General features: G+C 42.7%; 1 protein-coding gene across 2 annotated transcripts in view; it reads left to right on the top strand.

Annotated features, from left to right (window-relative positions):
* The window catches only part of Ptprg (protein tyrosine phosphatase receptor type G), a 697,305-nt gene that overhangs the window by 386,267 nt on the left and 292,172 nt on the right, over nt 1–18,866 (top strand). For both annotated transcript variants that reach the window (XM_036200071.1, XM_036200070.1), the window contains exon 3: nt 14,432–14,611. In XM_036200071.1, the coding sequence (XP_036055964.1) occupies nt 14,432–14,611 (180 nt within the window). The remainder of the gene's footprint in view (nt 1–14,431; nt 14,612–18,866) is intronic.

Here is an 18,866-nt window from a genome sequence, read left to right as displayed (position 1 = left end):
GCACTGGTATGTTGTTGCTGTTATTGTTTGCTTTAACTTTATTTTGTACTTCCTATTTTTTGTATCTCTGTGTTTTTATGGGTGCACAAGCCTCAGCACATGTGTGGAGGTCAAAGAATAACAGTGGAGTCAGTTCTCTTTGCCCGTCTCTGGATGGTTTTGAGGGGTTGAGGTCAGGTGTCAGGCTTGTGGGACAAGCACCTTTCCCGGTTGAGCCCCTTGTTGGCCTACTGTCCTACCACACCACTGGCCTTCGTATCCGCATCTGGGAACCTGCCCTCGTCATCCCTGGTTAGGATAAGTGATGGTTACTCTTGCCACTCTGAAGCTGAAGAGCATGTGTGTTTCACTTCCAAATAACATCCGGAATAACATTCTTTTCCTGTTGGATACTTTTGTGACAGTGAGTCCTCCTGTACTGTCTGTCACTGAGTTTGCTGGCCTCCTTTAGCCCTTCAAAGGGTCATGCTGAAGCCAGGTGTGGTGGCGCTCACCTTTAATCCCAGCACCAGGGAGCCAGAGGCAGGTGGATCTCTATAAGTTTGAGGTTAGCCTGTTCTACAGAGAGAGCTCTGGGACAGCCAGGGCTACACAGAGAAATCCTGTGTTGAAAACATTTAAATAAGAGAGGTGGGGAGTCATGCTGATTCTTAAGGTTTGATGAAGATTTCACATTGATTACAAACTTGGGCTTGTTGGAAAACAAGAATACTAGCCTTATTATTATTATTATTTTTTTTTTTTTTTGAGGTGAGGTTTCATGTAACCTAGGTTGGCCTCTAGCTCACTGTGTATATATAGGATGACCCTGAACCTCTCATCCTTCTGTGGCTACCTCAGAAGAGCAGGCCTGTGCCAGCATGCTGGTTTTGATGCACTGGGCATAGAAGTCAGGGCCTCTTGTGTTGTTAGTAAGCATGCTGCCTGCTGTATTACACCCCCAGCTCCTGCCATTTCTGTTTTTTGTCATGTTTCTTTAGAAATCCCTATATGTATCCAATAACTTACTTATCAGTTACCCTCTTTGTCACAGATGGGTCTACGGGGCTGAAGAGACTGAAGTGTGCCCTGCCCTTGAAGAAGTTCTTGTTAACCCTGTTGTGATACCATTACATATGTTTAAAACATGAGCCAATTTTCACGAGCAGCCCATGTGTATACCTGGGTGACAAAAGCCTTTGGGAGTATGTCATGATCATGTCAGGTTGGCCAAAGCCTTGGGGAGTATATCATGGTCATGTCAAGATGGCAGAAGCCTTGGGGGATATGTTGTAGTCACATCAGGATGGCAAAAGCCTTGAGGTGTATGTCATGGTCACATCAGGGCTAAGATGGAGTTCAGAGGATCCTGACAGAGAAAACCCTTCCTAGGGAATTCTGCCTAAAACACCATGTAGTGACAAATCTGTTTTCAGCCATGGCCTTTTGAGTATTTTTAATCAAAGAACTTGACAAAGGAGATGGGTTTATTAAATTTATGAATGACATGTTGCTAGGAGGCATGGGTCAGAAATTGGAGGGAAAAACTTCAAGATCTCTCCAGTCTTGAAGGTCAGATTGGAGAGTGAAAATACAATATAATGGATGAGGAACAGGAGTGCATTCCAGTGATGGAAAGGCTTGGGCTTGGCTTCCCATTGCAGCCTTGGTGCATTGCAGCCAGGCAGTGAGGCTCACTGTCCATATGTGGTGCTTAGAAACTTCATGTCTTATCAGATGGGATTGACGTGTAGAACAACAGTGAAGACTATTTTGACTTCTCAAAAGTATGGGGCATTTATAGTTCTGTCATTTTTAGGATCAAGTACATCTGGCTGGATAAGAATCTAACTTAGCAGTGCATGGAAAAGACTGGGCATAATTCTATGAGGAACCCACTAATCTTGTTCTGTTATTGAAATTATTGCTGGGGATCTTTCCAGCCTGTTTTCCCTCCTACCAACACTTTAGCCCCTGAAGTTTAATACTGTAGATAGCTTTTATATAAGATTCTGTATTTTCTGTATGCTTTAAAGATGAAAAGAGTAAGAAAACACTTTAACTGAAGGTAGTACATCTACCAGGGAAGTACCTGCCACCCGTGACGGCACCTCCAGAGGGAAGCTGCCATGGTGAGGTTTCTGCACCCTTTGCTTTCACTTTGGTTAATTGCAGACATAGTCCATATAGCCTCAAAATATATTGACTCCTGAAGGCATGCATTTTTCTAGATGAAGTTAGTGTCTTTTTACCCAGTTAGTCATTTCACAGGATCCCCTTTCATCTTTGTGTGATCCATTCCTGGACTTGATGTGTTTTTGTTTTTCTTCAGATGCTATGATGTAATCGTATAGTTACAACTCTGAATCTAGCTTCTCTTCCCTCACAGAATGGTGTGAGATGTTCTTGCCTCTGTCTTAAATTTATGTGTACTCTTAATACTTTACTTTTAAGTCAGCAGTATATTACATAATTTGATATTTGAACATATAAGTGCTGAAAAGTCACCTTTCCTACTGCATTAGTGTTTTATCATCCTAAATATGCTTGCATATACACATATAAACACGTGGTCATTTATTTTTTTTCTCCCTTTTGAAATGGTAGGGATTGAACCCAGGGTCTTAAACTTGTAGGTCACCGCTGTGCCACGGACTTGTTCCTAGACTCTGTTTTCTTTTTCTTTTTCTTTTTCTTTTTTTAAAATAAGTGGTAGAATGCCATAAAGCATATTGGATTTTCCATTTAAAAATATAACTTGGAATCTGTTCTGTTTTAGCTTAAAGAATCCTAGCTTCTGAGCATCACTTGCCTTACCTCTAAAACAAAGAAACAAAAACATACTTAACTGAGTTGTTGAGTGTCAAAGATGGCAAAGTGCAGGAAGTTTTCATCACAGTAATAGAATGAATATCCCCAATGGGGGAAGCACTACTGGTGTCCTGCTATTGCTGTCTATTCTTGTGGCACTCTGTCATTTATTACCTCGGACGACAGTGGGAATTCAAAGATGTGCTGAAGTTTATCATGAGCTGAAGCTGCTAACACAGAACATCAGAGGGCCAACACCAAGAGTGGAGCATTGTGCAGCAGCTGTCCAGTCCCGAGACAGGAACCACAGCTCTGTTTACACCAGACCTCCTTCAGTGCAGGGCCTCTTTTACTTGCTGAGATGCAACTGTGACCTTGCACAATAGTTCATGCCCACACTGGCAAGTGTTCCCACCTATTACCCTGAGCTGTGCAGGTCTCTGAGGCAGAGGACTTCCCTGAGAAGTTCCTGTTCACTTTTTATCTTTCTTAAACTCTTCTCTGTGACCCTGTGTTACCGGAGTGAAAATTTACAGCGAGGAACCCCCAGACCTTGTTTCCTCTCCCTTTGTCTAAATGAGATCTTTAAATCCTAACCCAGGTTTACGTTCCCTTATAGGGAATGAAGCTGTAGGAAGAGATAGAAGGCAGGGGGAGAGAGATGGCCTTATATATAGCAGCCAGCACATACTGCTGATTTTTATCTTTCTAATTTGACAGTTTTGTCTTACTGATGAATGTAGAATGCACTGGATCATTGAACAGCTAGTCTTAGAGAAGCATTTGGATTATCTCTTATAGTGTTAGTTAGGAATAGTGGAAAGCCTCTCGGCACTTGAAATGGAAGTGTCTAAAGATAAAATTTACATTCCATGTGTGGTTTGTTCAGAGCCTGACCTCTTACTTCTTTTTCCTTGCTTTTCCCATTATCTTCTGTTTGCAGGGCAGGTCCCTCCCTTCCTTCTCCAGTCATGTTTGGGGAAGAGCCAGGTTCCACAGGGTCAGCCATACAAAGGCTGTGCTTCCCCATGTGAATAGCATCAACCTAAATCAGACCCTCTGACTAGGGAGCCCCATAGCATACTCAGTATAGGCGTTGGCCCAAACCCTTCCTGACTCATACTGCTGGAGGAGGTTGGGCCTCTGTGAGCTCCCCATTTCTAGTTGGGTGTTGTTGTCTTAGTCTGGGCTACTGTTGTTGCAATGAACCACCATGACCAAAGCTACTTCCCTGGCTGCACACTTTCAGACATTGCTAATGGACCCGGGCCTCGTGGATAAGCACGCAACAGTAATCCTGCAGTCTGGGAATTATTTGGTTCTAGTACACAAGCAGCATCTCTTTTTGTTAACCTCCTTGTAATACAAATCTGGTCACTCTTTGTGTAGTGCTCTTTTCACTTCTGTGATTGCTTCTTTTAGTCTATAACAAGAAGTAAAAATGGGGATGGAGAGATGGCTCAGTGGTTAAGAGCACCTACTGTTCTTCCAGAGGTCCTGAGTTCAATCTCCAGCAACCACATGGTGGCTCACAACCATCTGTAATGAGATCTGGTGCCCTCTTGTGGCCTGCAGGAACACATGAAGGCAGAATACTGTATACATAATAAATAAATCTTTAAAAAAAGGGGCGGGAGTAAAAATTGCAAAAGAACAGGTATTTTGCCAAGTAATGATTGTTGGCTGCTAGAGATGTATCTCTGTTGAATAGAGTGGAAAACTTGAGGTCTAGAACCAGTTTCTCTCTATTTTACAAGCCTGTCAGCTGTTGTGCAGCCAAAAAGGTGATGGCATCATTAACCAATCCTGTGCTGTGTCTGTAAGAGGCAAGAGTAAAGGCCGTCCAACTTGAAACTATTCCAAGGAGATTTGGAGGTATTAAATGATCCCATATAGAGTTAGGCATCTGTGTTGAGTGTTTGAATGCAAACTAGACTCTAACTGCGACATGCAGAATTTTTCTCCAAGACACTTCTGAACATGCATAATTACAGACTTGGACTTAAAGACCTTTGGCACTCTCTGCTGCTCCTGTCATACACACCCTGGTTTCCTCCGCTGGGTCTCTTGTATACACCGTGCCGTCCACTGCTGAGCAGTCTTGTGCTACTGTAACCGCTGTGGCTCAAGCCTCCTGGATGGCAGTAATTGCCACTTTACCTGTTTCAGAAATGTGGAGAGGCTATCCGGGGGCTGGGGAGATGGTTCAGTGGCTAAGAGTACTGGCTGCTCTTCCAGAGGCCCTGGGTTCTATTCCCAGCTTCCCTGTGGTAGTACACAACTATCTGTAACTCTTGTTTTAGGGGATCTGATACCCTCTCTGGTGTCTCACTACCATATGTACATGGAGCACAGACCTACATGCAAGCAAAATACCCATACATGTAAAATAGACATGCAAAAATATGCATGAGAGAGAGAGAGAGAGAGAGAGAGAGAGAGAGAGAGAGAGAGAGAGAACACTGAGTCTCAAAACAAGTACCATGAGAAACTGGACAGAAAATAGTTGGTGGTAAGAAATGCAATTTTGGCAGTAGAAAGTCAGTTATACTTTTGGTTTGGTTGTCTGGTGTTATGGCTAGTTATTGATAGTTCCCATCATTGCTGGGAAATAGAAACAATGTTTTTATGCTTAAAATTTATAAACAGAAATGTAGAGGCTCATTTTATCATCTTTAAAGTTACTATACATTTCTGAACTGAATTTGGAACTGGAATATTTCTCCTAACACAGATGAACAACTATGTAATTATACATTAATTAATGAAAGCAGCAAAGAGCAATCTGAGTGCTTTTTAGCACTTTTTCACATGTGTAACAATAAATGCATAAATAGTAATTAAGTTACTAGTTCTGGTGTGAGCAAACACATCATAAAGTGAATCTCACAAAGTGTTTTTAATTAAAAATGGGATAATTTAAAGATGTATATTAGATTGGGGGGAAAAGCATTAATAATACTTGGTAAAAAATGAACACATGTATTTTGGATTTTTACTGTTGGTTAAAAGTAGACAACAAGATGCAGAGTAATAAGCCTGGATTCAGGTAATGTTCTTAATAAAAGTTCCTTGAGGGGGGTATTAATAAACATATTTGACTGGAAACAGCACATTACATGTATATTAGTTTTATTTTTAATTAGATTTAGACAGAATTCATTATTTTTAATGGCTTTCCATTAGTGAATGGAAACCATTATTTGAATCTGTTGTGGAAAAATAATTTCAAAATGTATATTTATTTTCTGAAAAATACCATGTATGTATTTAAGGAAACCATGTTTGGAATAGGGATTGTGTGACTTGTATATGCTGTAATTAAACCTTCTGGCTGTATCTCCGATCCTGTTAAGAGAGAACTATATTAAAGTGGGGTACTTGGTATAAAGCACGGAAAAGTCCATTTGTCTTACCTGGACTTTCAAGTGATGATTCTGACCGTGGACAAAAATTAAGAGACTATATTCTCTCTCTCTCTCTCTCTCTCTCTCTCTCTCTCTCTCTCTCTCTCTCTCTCTCTCTCTCCCTCTCCCTCTCCCTCTCCCTCTCTCTCTCTCTCTCTGTGTGTGTGTGTATGTGTGTGTGTGTATGTGTATTTTATTTGCATTTTTTTGAATAATGGAATAACTAGCATTGATACCTGTGGACCAGGTCTTTGTAGATATGTCTGCCTAGAAAGGAAACCCTGAATGTCAAACAGGCTGTGAGACACCCGCCTGGATTTGCTGGACTTGCAGCTATTTCTTTGTGGGGAATTCTGTCTGCTTTTCGCAGACGTTTGGAATGAATCTCAGTAGTGTGATTTATTTTCCATACTGATGGAATCCATCTTCCCGATGCTAGCGTCCTGAACTGTTGTGTCTCACAATGAGGAGAATGTGGTGGCGTGTTAACGGCACACAGAGGAGGAGTATGTTGTTTTAAGACACGGATGGTCCATAAATTAAGCTAATAATGTTATTTCTTAACTACAATTTTTAAAGGTGAATTTCTCCTACTTTATATGTCATAAGGCTTTTTTTTTTTTTTTTTTAAGATGACTTTAAATAAGGAAACATCAGCCTCAAGCTTGTTGGTCTTCTCCTTTAGCCCAGCCTTTGTTTCCTGGGTCTTTGCCCAGTGTAATTCTGGTCATCATGAATGATGAGCCAACCATTACCACCTGCTAGCCATGGGCAGGTCCCAAATATACTCAATAACACTGAGAATTGAATGTGTTAACAATGCTTGCAGTTTTTTCTGGCTCTTCTGCAAATTTAAAAATATTTCCTCTTTGTATTGGTAGGTATCCACAAAAGGAAGACTTTTTGGTGGGACATGGGGATACACATCTATAATTGTAGTCCATGAGTAGCTGAAGTTGGAGGGGAGTAATTTAGAAGCCAGCTAGCCAGATTTTGTCTGAAAACACAAAGAAAAAAAAAAAAGCAGCAAGCCATATTGATGTTAAGATCTCTCTTCTTTTGTTGTCTGTGATGGGGTTTTGGTCTGTCATGATTTGTTGCCTGTGTGTGTGTGTATGTGTGCACATTTGTTTTATTTCTTGACTTTGATTTTTGGGTGTGTTGATCAAGTACTGAGGTGGAACATCTCTCATCTTGGGTTTTGCCCAATGCACTCTTCCTGATTAGATGGAAGTCTATGGAAGCCAGGCAGGATGTCCTTGGTGTAACCATGCCATATGACAGGTCATCCTCACTTGGCTGTGGTGGTGTTTGCCAGGCTTCTCCATTGTGAAGTTATCTTTTAACGTCACCTTCTCCCAACCCTCCTTTGTTTGTTTTAGGGGCAGGTGGTGGAGAGACATTGCCATATAACTCAAGCTGGCTGAGGATTCAAATTCTTTGGTTTCTTCAAATGCCTTCAGACCTTTCTCTGATCTCCTCTCTCACCCACAGAGCGCACAGATGACTGACCTGTGCCCCACACTCACTTTTATGCAGTGACGGAGAGCCAGCCCGTTGCTTGGTGCATATTAAGCACTCTGCCAGCTGAGCCACATCTCCAACCTTATTTTGTCTTCAAGCATGTGGCCAAACCAGCTGCAGCTGGCATCAGGCCTCATGTCCCATAGAAATCAAATGTACTTAAAACAACAGCAGCAGCAAACAAAAACCTCCCTGTCAAGTGTGAGAACCTGAGGCAGATGACCTTTGCCTAGTAAATGTGTGCTTGAAGAAGTGACGTCAGTCAGCTCTCACCTCCTGTGGCTGGCCTCGGTGCTTCTTTCCCCTGTTCTAAGGCCTGTTTCTTGAGCATGTTTTGTAGCCCAGCAGCAGAACCAGGGTTGCAGCACCCACCCCTTAGCAGCTTTCATAGCCTGCTATTGCTCTAGAACTTGGCATGGGGTAGCTCATGGAGTTCGCCTAACTACCCTTTGATATGAGCAGCTTATCACATAGATGAGGCTGCTAAGCCACAGCAGCTTATGTTGAACCCCAAGGAAACTGGGGTTTGTCATCACTGTGCCCAGTAATGAACAAGTTCATGTTTAAATAGATCACTAGAAATCAGCTTCCTCCTTCTCTCCTATCTTTGAATAGAGACGTCTGTTAATATACAAAACAGTGAGAGGTTCAGAGGTAACTAACCATGCTTCCAAATGGGCGTCCAATGCGCAGGTCCTGTTAACACCGTTACTTTAAAAATCACCAGCTTGGCTGGTTCAGTTTGCTCATCATTTGCTCATGGCACATCTTACCTTGTCACAGTTCAGACTAATTCGATGTATTAATGAAGCTAAGGAGTGTTTACCTGTGAAATTGGCATCCTGACCCTGGAGACCCAGGAAGTGAAGAAGATTTATTAAACAGTCTGCAGATAGATGTGCAGAATTAAAGTGAAATCGTGGCCAAGAATGTGCAGAGTGTCATTCGAAGATACTTTGTCATTTATCACTCTTCTGTTTCTTTTTCCAATTTATTTTCATCTCAAAGTATGCTTTAGGGCTTCTCATACTGAGCAGCCCATGCCAGGCGTTAGACCAGGAGACACAAGAGGAAGCATCCTTTTAGGTGTAGGGCACTGTTTCCATTTTCTGTTACTGTGATAGAACAGCAGAAACAGGGAATGAAAGGGCTGATTTCAGCTTGTAGTCTGTCATCCAGGAAGACAGAGCTGGAATTGAGGTAGGAATCAGGAGGCTATGGAGGGGTGCTGCTCACTAGCTTGCTCCTCATGGCTTGTTTAGTCTTCTTTTTTATAACACTCAGGACCACCTGCCCAGGGATGGTACTACCCACAAGGGGCTGGGCCCTTTCATGTCGATCATTAATCAAGAAAGTGCTCTACAGACTTGCCCACAAGCAGATCTTATGAAGGCGTTTTCTCAATTGAGAATCTCTTTAGAGTCCTTAATAATGTCGGCTACACAGCAGGACTGTGAACTGGTGCCAGTCCCACCTAAGGAGTCCAGATCCCTGCCCTCTCAAGGTGCTCCATGAAGGAAACAGGAAGTGGGGTTATGGTGTGCCACCAGGAAATGAGTCTAACAGTCTGAAGTCTCCTGCCTAGGACACATTGTGTTTTCTTGTACTTTTACTTGAGATTTGCAAAGTGTCAGGGATAGTTTGGATGTGGAACATCTAGAGGAACAGTAAGTAGCCTTGGTTAGTATGCGACGTGACAGTTGTCATATGTCCTGCCTGTGACTCTCTTCCTGTAGGACTTTGCTATCCGGAAGGGCCCATTATTTGGAGGTTTGGAGGTGGCACAGGTGGTCTGCCTATGTGATCTGACACTACGCATTGGTAGATACTCAGGTGTCTATAAGAACGTTGTCTTACAGATGTGCTCATGACGGGGGAGGACAGATATTTAGGAGCAAGTAGTAAGTCAGCAGTAGTGATGGCGAGGCACAAAGCAAAACAAGATTGCTTATAGGAGAAGGCCATTTTCATGTGGACCACACTTTCAGCCAGTGGCTTCAGATGCATTCATTGCACTCATTACAAAAAAAATACTTTTGTCCTAGGCTGAATGAGGAACCTTTACATACCAAGATTCTCTTGGTATGTAAAGGTTAGCAGGGTGTCTCCACTCGTGTAAGAGTTTTCACGGACAAGTTACTTTGAGTGTGGAAGAGTCAGCTGTGGCACGTACCCTTGCCCAGCTTTCCCCATTGGAGACTGTGAGCCTGTTAGGAAGTTGTGATATTAGAGAATCAGCTGTTTGTCCAAACAGCTACTGAAATGCAAATATCCTGCCCATTCTCAGAGTCTTTAAGAGAGAAACAGCCTGCAAATGAGTTTCTCTGATTTTCCCTGGGTAACTTCACACCTGGAGAGGAAGCTGGCTTGCTGGTGGGTTGCTTTTGTTCTGGTTTTCTAGGAAAGCTAGGGGTTAGAAAACTAGTCTGTATTAAATGTCATTTTGGTTTTTTCTTTTTCTTTTTCTTTCTTTTTTTTTTTTTTAATTTTGAAGCATTTGTTCAAAATTCTAAAAACCAAAACCTCTCAACATGGTGAGACTGTGCAACTGTGAATGATTAATGATACGAAGTTTTAGAAAGTGTCTAACAGTAGAGAGATGCAAACAGCATGGAATGGCAACAGTGTTTCCAAGTGGAAATAGGTAATCAATACCGCAAGCTTGGAAAAAGTGTTCTATTTCCTCCACTAATGACATGGGGGGTTTGCAAAGCAAGGGTGTCTGGAGCAGGAAGCAGCACTCCAAAGAAGAATTAATTTGAAACCTGAAGCGGAAGATCAGTTTCAATTAAAATTGCACTTGAATGTATATTGGATGGAAGTGTGGAAGCAGGCACGCAGTCAGCTAGAACCCTTAGATCGGAATGAATGAATCGCACTAGTACGAGCCTAATGACTTTTTTATAATCTCCTAAATTATATTTCACCCATCTAATGTGTATGGTAAACACTCTGCTGACCTTAGTATTTTTATTATCATCATAATAATTGTTATTAGTGTAATAGTGGTGGTGTAGTAGGATAATTGTTAAGTCTCCATTTTTACAATGATGTCTTGCTTTCATTATTTCCTGGGTGTCGTATCGTATATTTAGCATTGTTTTCCTAATGCATTGGTCATTGCTTTATTCCAACAGGAGGTCTCTGTGCACTTTATTTCTTGATGCCGGTATCAACAGCCTATGTTTTGAACATGCTGAACCTTCTGTAGCTAACCTGAATACACATTTCCATTCAGTATATCAGCAGTTGCTTCACTCAGTTTTTTCTTTTCTTTTCTTTTTTTTTTTTTTCCGGTATCTGAAAAAAAAGGATTGTGACAATGGAAAGAGGCTAATTGGAGCCATTTGTTCTGTCCCCTCCCCCTGAACTCCTCAGCTCTGTCGAGGATGAAAATCAAATTTGGCTAAAATGTTTGCAGAAATATACTGCTTCTCTTTGTGACTCACCTTAGCCTTGGGGAGCTTCAACCGGAGGTGCAGTGTTCTGTGTGAAAAGCCTTGCTCCGCTGCAGTCTCGCCCTAAAGAAAATAGCAATGTTGACGTTTTCTAGAAAGTACTAAACACTAGCAAATGACTCAACATGCCCCAGGCTTACTACACCTTTTCCAATGTGTGAATGAGTTCTTTCTGATAGTCCCTTTTCTCTCTTACTGTTAGGGATGGCATTTGGGAAAATGACTCAGCATTATAGCCAAGCTGAAGTAATTCCAGAGAGTGAGACTATGAATCATTTTAAGGACTTACTCAATTGCCCCCACAGCTATGACAGATCCACTTCTGTGACAGAGAAGATGTCTGTGGTTGTCCCTTCCTTTCCTGGGGCCATTGTTTGTGTTACCTTTGACTGCATGAGGCATAAGGGACTGTGGAATGATTGCCCGGGGTAGCGCTGACACAGACTGTGGGCTCTTGTTGAGCAGGAGAGACTCCTCGTCTTTGAGTCCTTCTTCATGTCAGGTAGTGAATGCCTAATCCACTGTCCTATCCAACTTTTTCTATGTGATAGCTAAATGCAAAAGTGTGTGTGTGTGTGTGTGTGTGTGTGTGTGTGTGTGTGTGTGTGTGTACATGTATATGTGTTGTATGTCTGTGTATGTGTGCATGTCCATGAGTTTTGTGGAATAGAATATTTATCTATGTAAAGATGTATTGCATTTGTTTGTGTTGTAGAATAATTGTTTATCTATGTAAAGACGTGTTACTGTTTCATCTTGCCTGCCTAAGGTACCTGTTGGTCTAATAAAAAGCTGAATGACCGGTAACTAGGCAGGAGAGAAATAGGCAGACAGAGAGAAAAAGGCCATCCAGCTGTGGGCCAGCCAGCCAGCTGCCAGACAGACAGACACAGAGGAAAAAGCAGGATGGACAATACATAGATTTTTTTGTAGAACTGCAGGAGAGGGACCTTGGTGGGTTGGAGCCAAGGTGCCTCATGTTGAGTAAGAGACAGAGACACACTATGCAGACAGTGTGCATGTAGGGAATTTTATCAGTGGTGAGGGAGAGGGAAAGGGAGCCCAGATCGAGTAAGAGAGAGAAGGTGGGTGAGTCCCACCTTTTATGAGGGGGGCTTTGCACATGCACAGAGGGAGCATGTAGCAATGAGTGTATGATGTTGTCAGTGTACACATCGGGCCAAGTTATTGCCTGAGTATTGGCCAGGTCCCCAAAGGGCAGGTCTGAATGAGGGGAGCGAGCCCTGCGGCAGCACATAGATGAATAGAAATGGATTTATTTAAATTTTAAAAAAAACTAGCTAGAAACAAGCCTAAGCTAAGGCCAAGCATTCATAATTAATTCATAATAATTAATAATGTCATGATTTGAGGGCTGGCGGTCCAAAAAAGCCAGCTACACATGAGTGTGTGTGAGTGTGTGTGTGTGTGTGTGTGTGTGTGTATTGTATAGGTGTATATGTGTTTATGTGTATGTATTGTGTGTGTATTGTATAGGTGTATGTGTGTGCTTGTGTATGTATTGTGTGTGGGGTGTGTGTGTGTGTGTGTGTGTGTGTGTGTGTATTGTATAGGTGTATATGTGTACATGTGTATGTGTTGTGTGTGTGTGTGTGTTTACTGTACTGAGATGCCTGTGGCTTATCGTCTGAACCCTGAAGTTAAACGGACTCCCTTTTCATCTTCTCAGCAGACATTATATCTTTCTTGCTTTGCTATATCAACAAGATTAAAAGTGAGGCACAGCAGTAGAAAGCTCTGAGAGCATGTTCTCCACTGAACAGCTATCGTTCATGTAGAGGTTCGTTCCCAGATTGTGCAGAGCAACAAATGCAGTGTGTTTCCTGGCCCTCTGCCTTACTGGGACCATTCTGAGGTGTGCTGTATGGTGGTTCTCCTTTATTAATGACACACATTTTCTTAGAAGTCTGTTATTCCGATGAGTGCTGAGTCTCAACAGTGATCTCCTTCCTTCCATGACTTATGAGACAGAGGCTTGGGAAGGAGATGCAGGCAAAACCTGTGGACAGCTGAGAGCCCTTCCTTGGTCACTGAAATGATGCTCATCCTGTCTTGAATTGCATTTAGTCTTGAGTTTGTTTGTTTTCTTTTTTTCTGTTTATAGGCTATTATGAACTAAGAAGAAAGTCATACTTGGGATATTATTCACAGTACTGAAACATGCTTAATTAATTAATCCACTTTTTATCAATGAGCACTCTGCTTATTTTTAGGAAACTTATTTAGTTTTTAAAAAATGTGAACAACCCTTATGACCCTTCTACATAGCTTCTTGGGTTGGACTAAAATGAAGCTTGTTATTTATTATTAAATGGTGCAATATTATTTATTAAGTGGCACTGTTTACCATGCTTGAAAAGCCATCAAGTACAACAAAACTCATGTAAGAATTTATTAGGGGAATAGAGAGGGGGTGTGCATAGGCCTCTGGAGTGACCGTGCAGGAAGAGAGGGAAGGAATAGGTGGAACCCGCTTTTATAGTCATCCCCATCACCCCGTGCCCCGCACGTGCACATATGGCCTTATGTAGCTATGATCACACAGCACATAGATTACACAGGACCTAAGGCCCTGGGATTACCAAGCACCTTGCCTGGCTACTGGACAGTGCATGTGTGGTCATGTTACCGGGAGGAGTGGCTAGGAATTCTAACAAAGCTAGCAAGAGTTTGCTTGTAAATCAAAGACCAAAACCATCTCAAGCTCTCCGAGATCAAGTTTCAGTACTGGACTGGTCTGTGAATGGGACATGTGAAAAGTATACTTTGGAAGATGTAGCAATCAGCTCAGGAGAGAAGAGGAGGGAGAGAGGGAGGGAGGGAGGAAGGGAGTGTGTGTGTGTGTGTGTGTGTGTGTGTGTGTGTAGGGCAGAGAGAGGTCCACATCAGGGTGTGTGTGCGTATGTGTGTGCTCGTATGCAGGGCAGAGATTCACATATTCTAGTGTTTCCTATCTTAGGTTTTGAGACAGATTTTTTTTGTTTAAACTTGAGCTCAATCTTTAGCTAGACTGACTGGACATTGATCCCACCTGTATCCTAGTGTAAGGTTGCAAACAAGGGCCTCCATGCCTGGTTTTACATAGATGTTGGGGATCTGAACTCAGGTCCTCATGCTTGCTCACAAGAACTTTACCCACCGAGCCCCTCCTCAGCCCCCTTGGCTTCATGTCTTACTTGTTTAAACCAGAGTTTTGGGCCCTGGGGACTGAAGTGTTGCTTTTCTCAACAGGCGCCTATGGTCCTGAGCACTGGGTCACATCCAGTGTCAGCTGCGGGGGCAGCCATCAGTCCCCTATAGACATTTTAGACCACCGTGCACGTGTCGGCGAAGAATACCAGGAACTTCAACTTGATGGATTTGACAATGAGTCCTCTAACAAAACCTGGATGAAAAACACAGGGAAAACAGGTAGACTCTTTATTTATCTCTTTATTTACCACCAACAAAAACTATTTTGGGGTGTCTTTGGTGTATGACTTTCTTCTAGCTTGTTTCTTAAATAGTATCCGCTGCTTTAGGGAACCTAAAGCATTCTTTGGTTTGACAACAAACCAAAGTGTGACTGCAGGCAAATATCTGACTATTCTGTGCCTTAGATTTCACATATATATAAAATACGTACCATAAAATTATCCCAGTCTTAGAGGGTTGCAGTTGTCCAGTGAATTTGTGTGTTAGGTTCATGGAATGGACTTGAGGAACATACTCGAGTCTAAACACCTAATGTTGCAGGCACTAACGACTGAAGGCTTCATTTAAATTTAAGTTTTCATTGAAAATGATATAAAAGCTGGGCATGGTGACATTCACCTTTAACCCCAGCACGGGAGAGGGAGAGGCAGGCCAATCTTTGGGTTTGAGGCCAGTTTGAGGTTGACAAAGTGAGTTCCAGAACAGCCAAGGATACACAGTAAGATCTCATCTCAGGGAAAAACATAAAAATAAAAAACAGACTTTAAATGAGGTGAACTGATCCCTCCACTGTAGTGAACAGCCACAGAGAGTCGGTGGCTACCATACTGAGTGCCACAGATAGGGAAAATCCTGGGAGAGTGCGCTGTGCCAAGTGAACCAATGGATGGAAGTATGTCCTGTCTTCTTGACAATGTGCTTTGTTCAGAACTGTTCAGATATCAAAGTGGCAGAAAGTGCCTCAGCCCTCTGTGTCGCAGACCTGTGTCTGACCCCTCCTCTCCTCCTGCACACACTTGTCATCTGGGAGTCAGGGAATGGAGTAAGTCTCCAGCTTAATTACTCCAGTGAAACTAAGGGTTTCTGGATTGTTCGCAGAAGTCAGAGAGTGTTATGCTGTGCCCTCATCTCTGACCTCACTCTGGGGTGTGTATGATGTCACTGCTTACGATAGCCAAGGATTAAGTTCATATCTAAAGAGATTTTTATCATCTTGCTACTTAACTGCTTATAACTTGAGTCCATTAAAATAAATACCCTTACTCCCTCTCTCTCTTCCCCAATCTCAGTGAATCCTTTGCAACCAATTAAGTCATTCTTACTGATGTACAGGCTCCAATGGCCTGAAGCTCTGTGTTGGGCTAAAATGAAATTATCTGCCATGGCCCCACGTGTGTCAATGGACCTCAGCCTTGGTTTTCGTTAAACCTCCTTGGTTTCGTAGACAGCTTTAGGGATCTAGTTTCCTTTTGCAGAGCAGATCTGTGTGAAGCTGCTTTTGGCTTTGACCTAGCCTGACTTGTTCACATAACTGTTTGCCATATACTCCTTACAGTGGTTCTTTCCCGTAAGGCCCTGTGTGCAGATCACCTTCTGCTCTTCATTGGTTACTTTCCTGGACTATGACAAGACTATAAACAAGTCAGATTATAAAACAAAGAGGTCATTGGGGTTTGGGTTCCTGGAGTTCATCATGGCATCAGACAAGTATGAACAGGAGTCTGAGAGGCCACATCCTCATCCGCAAGCATGAAGCAGAGGCCACAGTAGGAGTTAGGTGAAGCTGTGCATTCTCACATTCGGCTTTCAGTGACATGTTTCCTCCAGAGAGGCTGCACCACCTCCCCAGACAGCACCACCAACTAGTATTCAAATACCTGAGTCTATGGGAGACACTTCCCATTCAAACCACCATAGGGCCATGTAGCAGACAACCTTCTCCTGTGCCTGGATTCACCCATTTTTGTAGCTGTTCAAGGTAAACTGGTGACTCACCAATGTTACTTAATGATATCGGTACACTGATGTGTGTGTGTGTGTGTGTGTGTGTGTGTGTGTGTGTGTGTGTGAGAGAGAGAGAGAGAGAGAGAGAGAGAGAGAGAGAGAGAGAGAGAGAGAGAGAGAGAGAGGGAGAGGGAGAGATGTTGGTGGGGGTATCTGCCCCAGCATGTGTGTAGAGAAGAGCTCAGCGGACAACTTTTGGGTGTTCTTTTTCTCTCCTCTGAACTTTGACAAGGTGAGCCACATGACGCACCACAGCAGTGCTGTTTCCAAATGCCTTTCCATCTCCTCTCCCCTCCCCTCCCTCAGCATAGATCATGGTCTTACTGTGATGGTCCACTCCTGGGCAATGGTCAAGTTTTGTAGATCAAATGTTCGTGTCCCTTGGAAAACTGTGAAGCCATCTGAGTCCGGCGGGTGAGAGCTTTGTCACGCTCGGGGTAACCGGCGCTTGGAGTCAGTGCCTCTGCTGTGCCTCACTCTAGAGGCCAGCCAGAAGCAGCACTCTGGTGCCCCGCTGCAGTTTTCTACTTGGCTTGCAGTGCTTGATAGCGTTCTGCAGAGATAACAGGTTTCAGTGACAGCTTTCAGCTTGGAATCACCAGTGAACGGTTTCAGACGTGTGCAGGGTTCATCCAGTGTAAGCTGATTCATGACCTTGGCCTTCCAAAGGCTGATTATCAGTCTCCATCATTCTGCTGACCTCCTGGAGTGATGTGCTACCTGTTGCTCATAGTGAGTGCTCCAGAATTTGGAGCACAGCCAGTAGCATGCGGATACATCTGTCTGCCATACAGAAGTGAGGTGCTAGGAGAAGCAGGAATCAATCCCTGGTTCTTAGACTCCCTGTGTGACTGTGGAATTCACAGGAGACTAGATGGTGGCCCATGAATTCACTAAGATGATGGCGGATCAGGAGGTGTTCGGAGTGACAGCCACTACCTGCCATTTGACGGAAGAACATACAGTCATTTTCTTGAGCTCTTGAAAATTTCAGCATACAGTCTTATAGAAGCTTTGGCATTGAAACCAACTTGTATTCTTTTTAAATGATAAACTTTTCATTCTGTTGATGTTAAAATTAAGTCCACAGATTTACTAGTATTTGGGAGAAATATCCACCCACTGAGGGTTCTGTTTGAACCATATCAGTTCATGTAATTTATATGGATTCAGTACACATGAGTTCAGAGTCCTTTGTGGCTGTTTAGCATGAGGTGCTAATTTCCAGTGACTCATATTGAGACATAACCTGGAACATTCAAGTTATTTGGGATGTTCCTTGCATACATATTGTGAGTTTTAAAACATTATTCTTGGGGGATATTATCTTTACCTGTTTCTTAAACTACTCTATAATTATCAGAAAAATTAAGTTCATTCTTTTAAAAACATCCATACTCTGTAAGGCATGTGTGTTGTTAGAGTTTTCCTGCCTGGGCCTCAGTCAGGACAAATCTCTCTCACCCGCCAGGCCCATAGATGCTCAGAACCAACCAAGTAAACACACAGAAACTTACATTGTTTACAAACTGTTTGGCCATGGCAGGCTTCTTGTTATCTAATTCTTCTATCTTAAATTAACCCATTTCTATTAATCTATACTTTGCCATGTGGCTTGTGCATTACCTTACATCTGCCTTGTCATGGTCTCGGCTGGCAGAATCCCCGCCCCAGCCTTCCACCTCCCAGAATTCTCTTCTCCCTTGTCCCGTCTATACTTCCTGCCTGGCCACTGGCCAATCAGAATTTTATTTACACAGAGCGATATCCACAGCACATGTGGTCTGTCCTTGCTGTAGCCATGTCTGTCTTTCATATCTAGATAATGAAAACAATCTTCTTTCTTAAGTCATTAATTGTTGCCCATTTATTTTTTTCACGATGCTAAGAATGTAATCCAGCTCTTTGTGCATTGCTAGGCAGGCTCTCTCCTGCTGAGTTATATTCCTAGCCTATAAAATATTATTTAAGCGTATTTTTTCTTCAGTGGAAGTATTTTCAAACCTTATATTTCCAGAAAGTAAATCCAGGAAGTATTCCCAACCCATAGAGATTTGATGTCACTTATCTGTAAAAAGAAATGCATCCTGATATTGAAATATGAATATAGAAAACTAATATTTAAAGCTTCCTATTACATGGAGATAGTGGCTTCCTGTAAAACGGTCTTAGTCTTTAGATCTGTCTTTACTCCAGGGACCAACATATGTATGTCTCATCCGGTGTAATCACAGGGTGACTTGGTTGCCCCTTGCCCACTTCTGACAAGTCATCTAAAATATCCTGATTACACAGATAGTGCCTCTGTTTCTTCCCCAGGAGCCATGGCTGTCTGATTTACAGTTCTCCTGCTGAGCCATCCAAAGTAATTCTCTTTCTTTGATTTCCATGGGACGAAAAGACAATGCTTCTACCAGTAAGGCCTAGTGTAATCTTACTGTGCAAGCATTAGTGTCTAGCAAAGTGA

This window comes from Onychomys torridus, chromosome 9 (assembly GCF_903995425.1).
Source record: "Onychomys torridus chromosome 9, mOncTor1.1, whole genome shotgun sequence".
Classification (NCBI taxonomy): Eukaryota; Metazoa; Chordata; class Mammalia; order Rodentia; family Cricetidae; genus Onychomys; species Onychomys torridus.
Note: the sequence above shows the minus strand (reverse complement) of the source record. Positions and strands in the feature narration are given on the sequence as shown.